Source organism: Sylvia atricapilla, chromosome 24 (assembly GCF_009819655.1).
Source record: "Sylvia atricapilla isolate bSylAtr1 chromosome 24, bSylAtr1.pri, whole genome shotgun sequence".
Taxonomy (NCBI): Eukaryota; Metazoa; Chordata; class Aves; order Passeriformes; family Sylviidae; genus Sylvia; species Sylvia atricapilla.
The window spans coordinates 1,586,389-1,601,514 of record NC_089163.1 but is presented as its reverse complement, the minus strand read 5'-3'; the positions used below and the strand labels follow the sequence as shown (position 1 = coordinate 1,601,514).

Sequence of the window (15,126 nt, the reverse complement as noted above, 5' to 3'; positions counted from 1 at the left end):
TGGGTGAGGCTGGCAGGGAGCAATGTCATTTTTACCTGGAATTATCTCTTCTGCTGGGTAGCTGCAGAGGGAGGGATGCTTGGAATGAGCAAAAAAAATACATCAGGTCGCAGGAAAAAAAGATCTTAATGAGGCTGGGGAGAGAGGCAGGAAAAGGAAAGCTTTTAAACTCTTGAGTGCTGCAGTAGTTACATGTCAGTGCTGCCCTTTCCCTCTCCACGAGCAGCAGCACTTTCATCCATGCTTTTATCCAAGGATCTCAGAGATCTCCTGAGCAGCACTTAAACTTCTGTTGGTTCCTTCTTCCCCAGCTGGGACCAGAAGGGGTTTTTTTTGCAGCCTGAGCCCCCTTCCCCAGCAGGATGAGACAGGGAAGTCCTGCAGCCCAGGTCCCCTTGGAGAGCCACCACGCTGGGACAGGGGCTCAGACCATCCCAATGGCAGTGATGCCCATCCAGGATGCTCTGCCCTGGCCACCTGGTGCTGGTTGTGACTCTGGGGAGTGTCTTGCAGGCCAGATCTGGTGGACATGGAGAGGGTGCAGATCCAGAGTAACCGGGAGAACCTGGAGCAGGCCTTCGAGATCGCCGAGCGCCTGGGGGTCACACGGCTGCTGGATGCTGAAGGTGGGTGCCCAGGGCTTGTGACCGGTGCAGGGAGATGCCAACCTCTTTTCCCACTCCCTTTCCTCACTGCCTTTCTGCTTTTCTCTTGGCAGACGTGGACGTCCCCTCTCCGGATGAGAAATCCGTGATAACTTACGTGTCTTCAATCTACGATGCCTTTCCCAAAGTCCCCGAGGGAGGAGAAGGGATCAGCGCCATCGTAAGCTCTGCTGTGGGCTGGGAGGCTGGGATGACCATTTGGGAGGCAGCTGGGGCTGGTGGCAAGGGTTTGGGAAAGGGTTTGTTCCCTGTGGAAGAGGGCTGAGGAGAGGGAAGAGGCTCAGAGGGAGGAAGTCCCCGTTGTGGTGTCTGCCCTGTGACCTGCTGGGGTGTCTGTAAGGCCACGGTGCTGCAGGGAAAAAGCTGAGCTGCCAGAGAGCAGCTGGCAAGGAGGATCCTCCTCTTCCCTGTACCTGGGGTGGCATCACAGCAGCAAGGCCCTGGCACATGATTCACCCTGTAGCTTGTCCGTGGCACCTCATTCCCTCTGTGCTCTGGGCTCTGCCTTATCCCCACGGAGGTTTGCCCTCTGGGCTCTGCCTTATCCCCACGGAGATTTGCCCACCAGCAGTGCTTGCAAAGACACTCTCACCCCACAGGAGGTGGATTCGAGGTGGCTGGAGTACCAGACCCGTGTGGAGTCCCTCATCTCGTGGATCAAGCAGCACACGATACTCATGTCAGACAAATCCTTCCCCCAGAACCCTGTAGAGCTAAAGGTAGGTCCTGGACAAGGTGTCTCCTCAGGGTGTCCTGTGTCCAGCACTGAGGGATGGGTGGTGGCATTCCCCAGAGTGGTTCCTGATGAGCCTTTCTCGTCCCAGGCACTTTATAACCAGTACATACACTTCAAAGAAACTGAAATCCCAGCGAAAGAGCAGGAAAAAGGACAGATAGAGGAGCTCTACAAACTGCTAGAGGTAAGGATCATCGTGGCTGCCCAGAGGCTGGGAACGTTGTGCTTTTTTAGCAAGACTAAACTGTGGTCAGATCAGGTTTATTTTGGAATGGAGAAGTGGGAATAACCCTGAGGATAAGCGAGGCAGCGAGCAGCACGCTGCAGGAGCGGAGGCAGAGCCCCTCTTCCCTTGCTGTAATCTCAAAGGAGAGGTGGGAAATTCCGTTCTGCTGGTGTTTTTCCCCCAGGTTTGGATCGAATTTGGACGGATCAAGCTGCCCCAGGGCTACCACCCCAACGATGTGGAGGAGGAGTGGGGCAAGCTCATCATTGAGATGCTGGAGCGCGAGAAGCTCCTGCGGCCGGCCGTGGAGAGGTCGGTGCTGTTCCCATGGCAGGGACATCCCCTGCTCCTTCCTCTGGCCAGAGGGACATCCAAAACTCCTCTCTCATCTCCCTCTGTCATTCCAGGCTGGAATTGCTGCTACAAATCGCTAACAAAATCCAGAATGGTGCTCTGAGCTGTGAAGAAAAGCTCACCCTGGCGAAGAACACGCTACAGGCTGTGAGTGGGGGCCCGGGTTTCCCCCTCCTGATTTTATTGATTTATTTGTTTCTCTACTCTCTTTTTGTACCCATCTCCTCCCCTCTCTTCTGCCTGAGGTGATGGGTTCCCCTGGACAGTTTTCCTTTGTTTTGTGCCCTTGAGCCTGTCCCAGAGGTGCTGTAGGGGAGCTGGTGGATATTTGGTGATGCACAGATCACCTTGAGGACAGGGAGATGGGGAATGGTCTTGTCCTCTGGGAATACAGCAAGTGAGGCTGGATAGCTGCAGAGGTGCTGATGCAGAGGAGAGCAGCACTTCTGGGGAAATTTATTGAATATTTTTTGTTGTATAATGAGGCTTGAAACCGCCAAAATCTATTTTATTTGCCTGGCAGAAAGGACTCGGTAGCAGACCCTGGGTAGGGAGAGGTTTCTGAAGAGGTTTTCTTTGTTGTGGGAGAAAGAGATGTTGGTTGAAAGGGCTGAGAGCTAAAAATGGTGATCCCATCTATTCCTGGGAGCTTTCAGGTCATCTCCAGAAGTTTTTCTAAAGGGGTTGTCCTCAGTGTGGTGTGAGGGGATGGATTCATGTTCTGCTCCAGTTAAGCTCCTGGATCCAAAGGTGTTTCCAGTCTTTAAATTGGGGTGCTGTGGTGTTCTCCCTGCCCCTCCTGGGCTGAGGGGACTCATCCCTGAGTGTCCCATGTCCCCTCAGGATGCTGCTCACCTGGAGTCAGGCCAGCCCGTGCAGTACGAGTCCGACGTGGTGGTGTACCTGCAGGAGTGTGAGGGGCTCATCCGCCAGCTCCAGGTGGACGTGCAGATCCTCCGGGATGAGAACTACTACCAACTGGAGGAGCTGGTGTTCAGGTGACCATGGACAGGCTTCCAGGGACACTGGTGGTGAAGCAAAGGGCTGTGGGAAGCTTTTCCATGGGGTAAAAGCAAATCTGTCCCTGCCTCTGGCATCGTGGGTGTGTGAGACATGGGGACACTGAGACAGGGTCCTGTGTCCAAACCCTTCTGGCTGCAGCCAGATTTTGGTCATTTCTGTCCCTCTCTCCCCGGGCTCCCTGTGGGGCAAAGAGAGGAGCCACATGTCCATCTCCTTACCCACTCCTTGCTTGTTTCCCCAGGATCATGAGGCTGCAGGACGAGCTGGTGACGCTGAGGTTGGAGTGCACCAACCTGTACAGGAAAGGTCACTTCTCCACCCTGGAGCTGGTGCCCACGTCCACTCTGAGCACAACACACCTGAAGGGAGAGTCCCTGACCAAAGGGCTCCACACCTCCTCGGCCTCCTGGTTCAGGAAGCCAATGACCAGGACAGAGCTGGTGGCCATCTCCTCCTCTGAAGATGAAGGCAGCCTCCGCTTCGTCTACGAGCTGCTGTCCTGGGTGGAGGAGATGCAGGTGAGTGCTGGGCCAAACCTCCTGCCTTGTGCTCAGACTGATGTGGGAAGCTGCCCCAGGCCTTTTCCTGCCTTTATCTGTGAAGAGTTGCTTTGATGGTTTGTAGTTTTTGGAGATCTGAAGCTTCTGTCTGGAGCTGGGTTTTCTCTCTTGTGGTCCTGCCGGCCAGTGGGGATCAGAGGAGCCTTTCAAAGCTGGAAGCAAATCTGTGCTGATGCAGCCACTTGGTCTTACGTGGGTGGGAAACTTGTGTAGGCTGTCCCAGAAATATTCAATGCTGGAGCACTGGCTTAGGATCTCCTAGCAGGAACTGGGAGGTGTTTGTTCCCTCTGGGGTGACCTGGGAGGATTCCTGGTGTCCCTTTGAGGGGAGAATGAGCAGTGCTGACCTGAGCCTCTTGTTTTCAGATGAGGCTGGAGCGGGCAGAGTGGGGCACTGACCTGCCCAGTGTGGAATCCCAGCTGGAGACCCAGAGGCACGTCCACACCAGCGTGGAGGACCTGGGCTCCAGCGTGAAGGAGGCCAGGATGTATGAGGTATGGTGGGGGACATGGGGCATGGCCCCACGTGGGGGCTGAGGGCGTTGGGATCAGCTCTTGTGGGTCACATTCCTGGGACAGAGGTGGTTTTTAAAAGATGGAGCTTCTGAGCTGATGCAGTGCTGCCCTGAGCCATCCTCTCCACCTCCTCTTCCTCGCAGTGGAGGAGGTGTGGAGGAAGATTTGGGGATGGGGTTCTGAGTGATGCTGCCCCGTGGTGGGTGACAGGAGCATTTCTCATCCTCCAGGGTAAAATGTCTGCGAATTTCCGTGCCAGCTACACGGAGACACTGGGCAAGCTGGAGACTCAGTACTGCAAACTGATGGTGAGTGGGCTCCCAGCACTGCCCCAAGGCTGGGGAGAGGGGAAAAAAACCCATCAGAGCAGGGAGGAGGAATAATAAATAATTCTTTGTGTGCAGGAAACCTCGAGCTTCAGGCTGAGGCACCTCCAGAGCTTGCATGGATTTGTGTCCCGGGCCACTGCTGAGCTGATCTGGCTGAATGAGAAAGAGGAGGAGGAACTGGCCTATGACTGGAGTGACAACAACCCCAACATTGCAGCCAAGAAGAATTACTTCTCGGTGAGTGCTGGGAGGGCAGGTGCTGCTTTTGATCCCTCAGCTCCCAACAGACCCAAATTCCTGAGGCTGGATGTTCCCTCCCAGCTCACTGAGCTTGTTGCTCTTGAACAGAGCTGATGGAAGCTCTCCCCAGAGCAGAAAGCGAAATGGAAGTGTGTGTTCAATTGAATTGCAATCAAAAAGGCATCAAAAGATGTATTTTTAGCATTAGTTTGGAGCTCAAGGCATCTCGAACTAAGAGGGGGTGAGGGGAGTAAGTCTGAGCCAAAGAGGAAGATTGATTCCTTTTTAAAGCAGTATAAACAAATTCCCATCTTTCCCCAATCACACTGTGTGGAGCTGAAGAGGTCCCTGGGCAGGTTTCCAGAGCCTGTTCAGGACACAGGAGGCAGATTCCTGTTGGGAATGGAGCTGTGGTGCCGTGCTGGAATCCGCTGCGACTTCCTTTACAACTTTCGCACTGTGTTAGTTGGACACGTGGTCTGGGCGAGATCCCAGAGCTGAGATTTGGACTTCTCCTCCTGCAGGAGCTGACAGCAGAGCTGGAAGAGAAGCAGGACATCTTCCGTTCCCTCCAGGACACGGCTGAGCTGCTCTCCCTGGAGAACCACCCAGCCAAGCAAACCGTCGAGGTGAGCAGGAACCTGGGAGAGCTGTGGGGTTCCCAAGGCTCAAATCACCTCAGCTGGAACTGGGAGACTTCCAGCCCCATCCCACAGTGCCTGATTAAGTGTTCTGTGGTGGCAGGACATGAGTGCAGTGGTAGAGCTTTTTAATTTTGGGGAGTGGCCGTTCCCAAATAATCCCCACCTCAAATTAAGACACAAACACGTGGGCATGAGCCTTTCCTGCAGTGAGGTGATGCAGGGAATGGCCTTGGCTGCCCTGGAGTCATCCAGGCTTCCAGGGACACTGTGGTGGTGAAGCAAAGGGCTGTGGGAACCTTTTCCATGGGGTGAAAGCAAATCTGTCCCTGCCTCTGGCATCGTGGGCGTGTGAGACATGGGGACACTGAGACAGGGTCCTGTGTCCAAACCCTCCTGGCTGCAGCCAGATTTTGGTCATTTCTGTCCCTCCCTCCAGCTCTTGTGTCCTAACTGTTCCCTTCCTGGCTGTGAATGCCGCTTTTCCATGTTTTCCACAGGCCTACAGTGCTGCTGTGCACACTCAGTGGCAGTGGATCAAGCAGCTCTGCCTCTGCGTGGAGCAGCACGTGAAGGAGAACGCTGCCTATTTCCAGGTATTTGGGACCAAATTCCCTCAGTCCCATCCACTGAATCCCACTCCATGAGCTCCTCACACTGCGGGGGGAAAGGGAAGGAGGGATTTGGGCTTTCTCTGGGATATCTGGTAGCTGCTCCCTGGGCATTGCTAGGGGAAAAAAAAGGGATCAAGATCATCCACGTGGGATGATCTTCTGCATCCCTAAAGCCAGAGCAGTGTCAGGAGCTGCTGGCTGAGCCTTTGGAGTGCTCCTTGCCAGTTTTTAGGCTGCTCCAGGGGCTTGCCCAGGTCCCTGTGACCCTTTTTGCCTTGGCAGTTCTTCAGCGACGCCCGGGAGTCGGAGACGTACCTGCGGAACCTGCAGGACTCCATCAAAAGGAAATATTCCTGCGACCACAACACGAGCCTGACACGGCTGGAGGACCTCCTGCAGGACTCCATGGTGGGTTCTCCCACACCCCACCACCCTGCTCTGGTCCTGCAGCGTTGCCTGGGGCGCCTCTTGCTTCCCCAGGGCTCTTCATCCCCACGGTTCGGTGGGATGTGGTTTGTTTTCTACCTTTCCCATCCTTTCCCTGGATGGGGCTGCACGCTGTGGTGTGGCTGGAGTTGGTCACTGTCGTTTAGAGGCACCATCTGACCTCTCTGTGTGTCCTCAGGGTGAGGAGCAGGCAGCCTGTGCTGTTTGTGCAAGGTCACAGCCTGTCGTGTGAGCTCCTTCTGCCCCTGCCGTGCCCATCCTGCTGGAGTCCTGCTGACAAAGGCAGCGCCTGTAGGATGCTCCTGGCTCTGCTTTGGACTTGATGGAGAAATGCCTGCTCTTTATCCAGCCCAAATCCCTGTGTTAATCCATCCTGCTGGATGGGGGAGAGCCAGGGCAGCCTGGCTGATCTCTGAACACGTGGCTTGGCTGAGCAGAGCAGAGCCCAGGCCGTGGCACTGTCACCTTCTTGCCTGATTTGGCCTGAAAAAAAACCAACCTCAAAACAACCCCCGAGGAGCAAAGCATCAGCTGGTGTTTGACACCAGGGCCAGGGGAGGATTTGGGCTGTGCTGGCAGGGTCAGGAGGTGACACTGAGTGTGTGGAGGCAGGTGGTCACTTGGCTCTTAGCAGGGTGTCCCCAGCGGCTCTGGGGTGCCCTTACTGGGGGTGATGGGTGCATCAGCACTGTCTTCTCTCCTGGAGGCCTGGGGGCTCCCCCATCCTCTCTGTCACAGTCTTGGGGTTCTTCTGGGCTGTCTGTGGTGCTGCCAGGACATGGAGCAGCCAGCCTGGCTCCTGGGTCTGTGTTTGGGAGCTCTGGAACATCAGGAGTCTGGCAGGTGCCATCTGGGGTGGGAGAGGCTGTTCCTGGCAGCCAGAGAGTGGCCACAAACCCAGGACTGGGGCAGCCCCCTCCTGAGCTCAGCTATATTACTCTTTCTTACCTAATAAGTTAAAGTTGTATTTCTTCCAATCATGCTCCCTGGGACAGGCACAGGTAGTTTATTTAATCATTTATTCTTTTATTTTCTTTTCTTTATTTTCTTTTATAACCATTAAATTCTCCTCCACTGTCGTAGCACACTAACCAACCCCAGAGTACCGAGCATGAGGGAGAACCTTTTCTGGTTTTCTGGGATCCCTTTTTTTTTTTTTTTTTTTTTTTTTTTTTGAAACCTTTGCCACAGCCAGCTGAGCTGTCACTAATCCCACGAGCTCTGCCAGTGTTGTGATCTGCACAAGTCTCCACCCGTGCCAGAGGCTGTTCCAGGGGAGCTTTGCACCATTCCCCCAGCCCGGGTTGGTCCCGTCACCAAACCCAGCAGGGATTTGTAGGGATCAGTTACCTCCAGCTGGCAGATTTCTCCCCAAAGCCAGAGGCCTGTGTGGTCACTCCACCCCAAGCCCCTTTCTCCTGAGATGTTTTATCCCCATAATTCATCATCTCCCATTCCAGCCATTGGTTTAAACACCCCTTCATCCTTTGCTTTAGAGGAAGGAGCATGCTTCCCTGGGCTCTCCTGCAGGCAGCTAAAATCCCCAGCTTTGGGCTGGATATTCTCCTGCTCTCAGCCCCTCACAGCTCCTGGGATTTTATTTTGGTGGATGTTGCATTCTTTTTTTTTTTTTTTTTTTTTTGTGCTTTTGAAAGAAAACATTTTCTTGTCCTTCCAGCCAGAGAGCCAGAGGTGTGCATGTGGCTTTGCAGGGCAGTGGGAGTAGCAGTGACGTCCGTCCTCCCTCTCATCCCATCTCCTGAGCCCTCTCCCCACCCTGCCAGGGCAGCAGGACCCTCCTGATGTGTTTGCTCAGCCCTTCCAGGCCAGAATTGGGGTGGGGGGAAGAGCCAAGATCCCCGGGAGAGACCTCCCCTCACCATCCTTGAGCAACCCATCCTCCTTCTCCCTGCCAGGATGAGAAGGAGCAGCTCATCCAGTCCAAGAGCTCTGTTGCCAGCCTGGTGGGACGATCCAAATCCATCGTCCAGCTGCGGCCCAGGAACCCCGAGCACGCCGTGAAGAGCACCATCCCCATCAAGGCTGTCTGTGACTACAGGCAGATCGAGGTGAGGGACGGCTGCCAGGGTGTTGGTGGCACTTGGAAAGGGAAGGCAGGGACAAGGGACGAGGCAGGGGGAGTGACAGTGGTTTAGGAGGAGCGCCGTGGGATCTGTCAAGGGAAAGCAGGAGCGGGGTGGGAAGACAGAGGGAAAACAGCAGGGATGTTTTTCCTGGAGTGGATTTCCATGTCTCAGATTTATTCTGGGTGGGAGCTGGAGTCCTTTCCCCTTCCAAGGAGGACAGGCTCCATCAGCTTCAGCCAAACAAGCACGTGGGTGGCAGCCAACTCTCTGTAACTTCCTTGTCCCTTCCTCTCCCGGCACGAGCGTGCCGCACTGCTTGGCACCATTCCAGGCTGCTGCTTGATTAAAACACATCCATCTGTGTATTTTTGGGAGCTGGCTCGTCCCCAGGAGAGGAGCTGGCAGCAGGGACAGGCGTGCAGGGCCCTGCTGCTGGTTTCTGATGGGCTCCTGGTGGTGTTGCTCTTGCAGATCACCATCTGCAGGAACGACGAGTGCGTCCTGGAGGACAATTCCCAGAGGACCAAGTGGAAGGTGATCAGCCCCACGGGGAATGAGGCCATGGTGCCTTCTGTCTGCTTCCTGATCCCCCCACCCAACAAAGAGGCCATCGAGATGGCCAACAGGTAACTTGGTGGCAGTCACAGAGAGATGGGGTGGTGGCATGGGAGGGGACAGATTTGGGGTGGGAATGGGAAAAGAGTGAGGATGATGGTGTGGAAGTGGTTTATGGTGAGGAAAGGAATTCCTCATGCTCCTACAGCTGCAAACTCCATTGCAGTAGACTGCTGCAGTAGGTTGCAAAACGAAAAAAAAAAAAAAAAAAAGACAATTTGGGAGGAGGGATCCCCCCAGGGATCTCTGGCACTGAGCAGCATGAGCATCACTCCCTGCGTGCTGCCAGACTGGGATCTCTGGATTGATGGGCTGCTGTCTGGCAGTGATGGCTGGAGGATTAACGGGGTCAGGGCTGGGTTTGCTGGGCAGATCCAGGGCTGATGGATCCTCTCCTTCCCCTTGCAGGGTGGAGCAGCTGTACCAGAAAGTGATGGCTCTCTGGCACCAGCTCCACATGAACACAAAGAGCCTCATCTCCTGGAATTACCTGCGTAAGGACATAGCCCTGGTGCAGAGCTTCAGCGTGGAAAAGGTACAGAGGAGTTCTCTGCCTGGTTCTGGGCTTGTGCTGCTCTCCAGGCTTCTCTGTTTGGCCAAAGAGAGGGGAAAAGCAGAGAGTGCAAGACTGGGGAAGCCAAGGGTCTTTACACCTGGGACAGTGCACACCTTGGAAAGGGCCACAGCAAAGGAAAAGGGGAACAATTTACACCTTGAAAACCTGAGTTTGGGGGTGCTGTGCAAAAGGAACGCAGCTTTTCCCAGTAAAAAGGGCATCAGGAGTTTGCTGCTGCTGAGAGATTGTGGATTGAGCATTTCATTAGGGAGTGAGCACGGGTCTGATACAAAGGATTTACCTTTCCCCCTCTCCTTGGGCAAATGAAGGCGGTTCAGCTGGCGTGCAGGAAGTTATTCCTGATGTTTGGATGTGCCGTTTTTTCCACTCACAGCTCAGATCCTTGGCTCAAGGGGAGTGTCAGCAAGCCCTGAAGAGCCTCCAGGCCCACTACGAGGATTTCCTGCAGGACAGCAGAGACTCGGAGCTCTTCTCCGTGTCGGACCGGCTGCGCCTGGAGGAGGAAGTGGAGTCTTCCAAGGAACACATCCGGCAGCTGCTGGAGTCCATGGAGAACGGTGAGCTTCAAAGGGCCTGATGGCTTAACCAGGAGCTGTGGGAACTCATAAACAAAGGGTTTATGGGACGGCTTCTTGTTCTTCTTTTCCTGAGCTAGCTGGTTGATGGTGTCAGCAGCTGCTCTGCTTATTTCTCCATCTATCCATCCAAGGGCTCGGCCCTACTCCAGCACTATTCCTGCAGAGTCTTGGCTTCAGCCTCTTGTCCTCTTCCCCTCGTAGCGTTGGCAATGGGGATGCATTCCAAGCAAGGAGCTCTTCCTGCAATTTAGTCTTTGGGAAAATACACCTCACAGTGGTGGTGGCACTTGTGACACAGCGAGTCCCACTAGGACTTATGACTCCAGTGAAGATCCCTGTGGCTGGACTCATTTCCAGAAGGAGATGATTTAATTAACGTGTTCTCCACCTGAGCAGGGATCCTGGTGTCAGCACAAAGCTGTGCTGGGCTTGGGGGATCCCAACAGGTCCAGTTTGGGACAGATACCACCCAGTGGTGCTTGAGCTGCTGTTGTGTGTGTCTCTGGCCTGCAGAGGACAAGGATGAGACCGTTGCCAGGACGTACCTGTCGGAGCTGAAGAACATCCGCCTGCGCCTGGAGGAGTGTGAGCACAGGCTCGTGAGCCGCATCCAGAGCCCGAGCAGCGCCCGGGCAGACGGTGACACCATCCAGGAGAACGCCATCCGCATGGCAGAGCAGGAGGTCAGGCCTGCTGCTGGCAGCTGGGCAGGGCAGGGCTGGGATGGACACACACACACCCCCAAAAAATAGCTGCGGCTCCTCCGCGTGGGAGAAGGGCTGTGTGGGGTTGGAGGGAATCTCGCTGCGCAGAAGGCAGCGGGGAACCTCGGCAGATGGGCTCCTTGCTTCGTTTCCTTCCAGCTCCTTTGCCAAGGGCGATTCCTGCCTTTTCCCTGCCTGTTTGGGCTCTGCTTTCATTTTGTCTCCCTCTCTCTGCAGCGCACGCAGGAGGATCTGCAGCAGCTGCAGTCGGAGCTCCGGGTTGTGTCCGAGAGGTGCTACAGCTTCCTGGAGAAAGCTCCTGCAGGGCCCAGCACGCCCCACCTGCGCTCAGAGCTGGACTTGGTGGTGAACAAGATGGAGCAGACGCATGGGCTGTCTTCCATCTACCTGGAAAAGTGAGTTAGGATGTGCCTCTTGTTCCCAAATACCCTTCTGAGTGTTCCCAGTTCACTGAAGCCATTATTTTGTCCCTCCGAGACGCTTTGTGCTGGATGTGACTGAATCCAGCTGATGTAACTGCACGCAGGAGGATCTGCAGCCTCCAGATCTGTGCCACATCTGGGATGTCACCGTGCTGCCTGTGTTTGACTTGGCAGGTTGAAGACGGTTGATGTCATTATCCGCAACACCCAAGGGGCAGAATCCCTGGTCAAAGGCTACGAGGTGAAGCTGAGCCAGGAGGAGGCTGTTCCTGCTGACCTGGCAGCCATTCAGACTCACAGGACGGCGTTGCAGGTTGGTGCTGTTGGTTTGTCAAGCAGCACCCTTCCCTGTTTTTTTCTGCTGAGTTTGGACTGTGGGACGTTTTTCTTGTCTTAATGAGTTTGAGAGGGTTTTGTGCTGCTGGTGTGAGAGCCCTGATGGCTTTGTAAGTGTGGAGGAGGTGCTGTGCCTTGTGCTCTGTCTGCTGCTGCAGGACAGGGCCTGAACCAACGTGACCTGGGAGCATGTTCCCCTTCATTCTACACCTCCTATAACCTCCCAGTTCTTCTGCAGGTTAAGGAGAGTGGGAAAATAAACCCATTAACACCTTCACAGCTTTGTCACCTCTGGGTGGGAGGACATCTCCGACGTGGCCCCTTGTTCTTTCAGTGACACTGACCCTGTGCTGTCTCCTTTTGCAGCAATGGCTGGGGGAGGTGAAGGACAAGGGCTCCGTGTTCTCCACGCTGGAGGAGGAGATGGCCAAGGCCAAGGAGGTGGGGGAGCAGCTGTTCAGGCTGAGGCAGGAGCGCAGCATCGACCTGGAGCGCTTCCAGGAGAAAGGGACCCAGCTGTGGGATCGCTGGCAGCGAGTCTGCACCCAAATCGAGACCCGGTGAGAGACCCCCCCTGCCTCTTCTCCCAGATTTACTCCCATCCTTCAGCTCAGAGCTTGGGTCACGCTGAGATTTTTCTGCCTGGGATTCCCCACTGGTGGCTTTTTCACCCCTCTCCTCTTAACCTGTCGTGGTTTTCTCTCAGCCACACGGAGCTGGAGAGCATCCAGGAGGTGCTGAGTGATTACCGGCAGTGCCACAGCGCCCTGATCCAGTGGATCGAGGAGATCACAGCCCAGCAGGAGCTGATGAAGCCTGGCCAGGCTGAGGACAGCCGGGTGCTGTCGGAGCAGCTCAGCCAGCAAACGGTGAGGCAGGACCTCGTGATGTCTCCTTGCTGCCGTGACCGTGTCACTTCTGTTCATCTTTGAGCTTGGAAATATGAAAAGCAGCAGGGAAGAGGCTGCAGGCCTGAGCTGGGTGTCTGGGAAGTGGAGGAACTCTGCTTGACCCGAGGGTGCAGATGAGGTCTTGCATAAAAAATTGGAGAGGGTAAAGATTTTACCCAAAAGCACAGGGATGTGAACCAGAATTCTGCTCATGTCCCCACAGCTGCTGTCATAGAATCCCAGAAAGGCTGGGTTGGAAGGGGTCTCCAAGGTCATCTTGTTTCCATCCTCCTGCCAAAGGCAGGGACACCTTCCACCAGGTTTCTCCAAGTCCAGCCTGGCCTTGAACACTTCCAGGGTTGGGGCATCCACAGCTTCTCTGGGCAACAGCTCAGCCGACCTGTTCTGACAACAATTTTTGCTTTGAATTTCCTTGAAGGCTTTGGCTGCAGAAATTGAGAAAAACCAAGCCAAGCTGGACCAGTGTCAGAAATTCTCCCAGCAGTACTCGGCCGCCGTCAAGGTACAGATCCCCCCCTGGGTAGGGTGGGCTGGGCAGGAGCAGCCTCATCAGAGTCTGCAGATCTCACAAGCTCCACCTCTCCCCACCTTTGCAGGACTATGAGCTGCAGCTGATGACCTACAGGGCCTTCGTGGAGTCGCAGCAGAAGTCCCCCATGAAGCGCCGGAGGATGCTCTCCTCCTCAGATGCCATCACCCAGGAGGTAGGAGCCCAGCTAAGTTCAGCAGGGGGAAATTTCAGGGGAGGGGTTCTTCCAACGCCCAGCAAAACCACCCAGCAGCCTCTGTGAAATGAGCTCCTTTCTGCTGAACTCTCTTGTATGAATAAAGTTTCCACCCTCGCTGTTTTTTCCAATAGCCAGAGAGGATGGCTTAGTGCCCTAAGCACCAGGTATGCCATACCTAGACTCCTGGGAACCCCTGGGTCAAATCCAACGGGGTCGGCTCAGCCCTTCAGCCTCGGCGAGGTAAATAACCAGAGCACCATGCAGTGTTGCTGTGTGTGCATCTTTGGGATGAGACCCCCTTTAGGAGGGCCCCGAGGTCCTGTCTGCTCTGTGTATGGATATTAAAGATGCCGGTAGCCCTTCCTTAAAAGAGCTGAGCATCCGCCCCAGTGTCCGTGGCCGGAGTCTCCCTTTGCTCCAGTGTCGTGCAGCATGCCTTGTGTGGCCACCACCCTCCCCAGCAGACCTGCTGCATTCCATTGGTGCCATCCCAGATGTGCCAGGCACCTCTCGGGGCGTTCCCAAGCCGGAGGTGCCTCATCCGTGTCATGTCCTGTGAAGGGTGACACTCTGGATCCTGCAGCAGGATTGATGCGCCTTTTCCCCTCTGTTTTCCCCTCTCTGCCTTGGCAGTTCATGGATTTGAGGACTCGTTACACGGCCCTGGTGACACTGACCACCCAGCACGTGAAGTACATCAGCGACGCGCTGCGGCGGCTGGAGGAGGAGGAGGTGAGGCCGTGGGACACGCCTGGGCTCTGTCCCCAAATTCCCCCTGCCTGTTGCTCCCCCTTTGGAGGTCCCTTTTGACGTGGTTGTCTTCCTGCTTCCCCCTCTGTTTGCAGAAAGTGGTGGAGGAGGAAAAGCAGGAGCACGTGGATAAGGTGAAGGAGCTCCTGGGCTGGGCCCTGGGCTTGAAGCAGAGTGTGCAGGGCAGGACAGCTGCTGCTGGGAGCAGAGAGCTGGGAGACATCGAGAAATCCATCTCAGAGCAGCAGGTAAAGCAGGAGTGACACCGAGACACTGAGGTTTAACTTCTGCTCTTTTTTTCAAGGCTGCATTAAGCTGATTTCTTTCTTTTTTTATTTTATTTTTTTTTTCCAGGCCTTGAATGACGAGCTGACTGCAAAAAAGGAGCAGGTGTCTGAGGCCATCAAAACTTCCCAAATCTTCCTGGCAAAACACAGCCACAAGTGAGTGTGATCCAGGGGCTGGAGATGATTCCTTAGAGCTGGTGGATCCCTGGGATCCAGTGCCTGACTCATAAAAAAAATGAGCTGCACACAACAGTTGTCTTCTTTATTGCCTGCAGTGAGATCTGTGAAATGTGCAACCTGTTAGTGCTGTGGAACAATGTTAATCCTCTTTAATTGACATGCAGCCCCATATATTTGGTGTTTTGACAGTTACTGTGCAGCTCAGCCTTTGCTCAGTTCTCCTGGCAGGTTTGAGCTGAGCTGGGCAAGGAGAGGAAGGGATTCATGATGGATTTGGCCTTTTCCTTCACTAGAAGAACGTGGTAATTCCGTGGAGCTGGTTCAGGCAGTATCCTGAGATATTTCCCCTTCCCCTTGCAGGCTTTCCCAACCAGAAAAGGACCAAATTTCTGCTCAGATTGGTGCTCTGAAGGAAACCTACCAGGCTCTCTGCAGCAATTCCACGGAGCAGCTCCAACAGCTCCAGAGCCAGCTGGCCCAGGAGACAGAGCACAAGGTACTGCTCCCTGCTCAGCCCTGCTCACTCCTCACCTTCACTCCTCAGGGCGTGGAAAAGGTTTCATTTTGTTGTGTGTCTCG

General features: G+C 54.9%; 1 protein-coding gene across 13 annotated transcripts in view; it reads left to right on the top strand.

Annotated features, from left to right (window-relative positions):
* LOC136371211 (microtubule-actin cross-linking factor 1-like) overlaps positions 1 to 15,126 on the top strand; it is a 136,276-nt gene that overhangs the window by 42,594 nt on the left and 78,556 nt on the right. For 12 of the 13 annotated variants that reach the window (XM_066335139.1, XM_066335141.1, XM_066335134.1 and 9 more), the window contains 29 exons: positions 514 to 626; positions 719 to 825; positions 1,265 to 1,384; positions 1,490 to 1,585; positions 1,812 to 1,939; positions 2,035 to 2,128; positions 2,825 to 2,979; positions 3,246 to 3,522; positions 3,931 to 4,059; positions 4,311 to 4,388; positions 4,485 to 4,646; positions 5,174 to 5,278; positions 5,791 to 5,886; positions 6,187 to 6,312; positions 8,268 to 8,420; positions 8,910 to 9,064; positions 9,462 to 9,588; positions 10,004 to 10,187; positions 10,722 to 10,891; positions 11,150 to 11,328; positions 11,530 to 11,668; positions 12,058 to 12,251; positions 12,398 to 12,560; positions 13,021 to 13,104; positions 13,199 to 13,306; positions 13,964 to 14,062; positions 14,176 to 14,328; positions 14,435 to 14,523; positions 14,908 to 15,043. In XM_066335139.1, the coding sequence (XP_066191236.1) occupies positions 514 to 626; positions 719 to 825; positions 1,265 to 1,384; positions 1,490 to 1,585; positions 1,812 to 1,939; positions 2,035 to 2,128; positions 2,825 to 2,979; positions 3,246 to 3,522; positions 3,931 to 4,059; positions 4,311 to 4,388; positions 4,485 to 4,646; positions 5,174 to 5,278; positions 5,791 to 5,886; positions 6,187 to 6,312; positions 8,268 to 8,420; positions 8,910 to 9,064; positions 9,462 to 9,588; positions 10,004 to 10,187; positions 10,722 to 10,891; positions 11,150 to 11,328; positions 11,530 to 11,668; positions 12,058 to 12,251; positions 12,398 to 12,560; positions 13,021 to 13,104; positions 13,199 to 13,306; positions 13,964 to 14,062; positions 14,176 to 14,328; positions 14,435 to 14,523; positions 14,908 to 15,043 (3,919 nt within the window). Of the gene's footprint in view, positions 1 to 513; positions 627 to 718; positions 826 to 1,264; positions 1,385 to 1,489; positions 1,586 to 1,811; positions 1,940 to 2,034; positions 2,129 to 2,824; positions 2,980 to 3,245; positions 3,523 to 3,930; positions 4,060 to 4,310; positions 4,389 to 4,484; positions 4,647 to 5,173; positions 5,279 to 5,790; positions 5,887 to 6,186; positions 6,313 to 8,267; positions 8,421 to 8,909; positions 9,065 to 9,461; positions 9,589 to 10,003; positions 10,188 to 10,721; positions 10,892 to 11,149; positions 11,329 to 11,529; positions 11,669 to 12,057; positions 12,252 to 12,397; positions 12,561 to 13,020; positions 13,105 to 13,198; positions 13,307 to 13,461; positions 13,571 to 13,963; positions 14,063 to 14,175; positions 14,329 to 14,434; positions 14,524 to 14,907; positions 15,044 to 15,126 lie in introns of those variants that run through there. The other variant, XM_066335138.1, reaches the window with a different exon arrangement.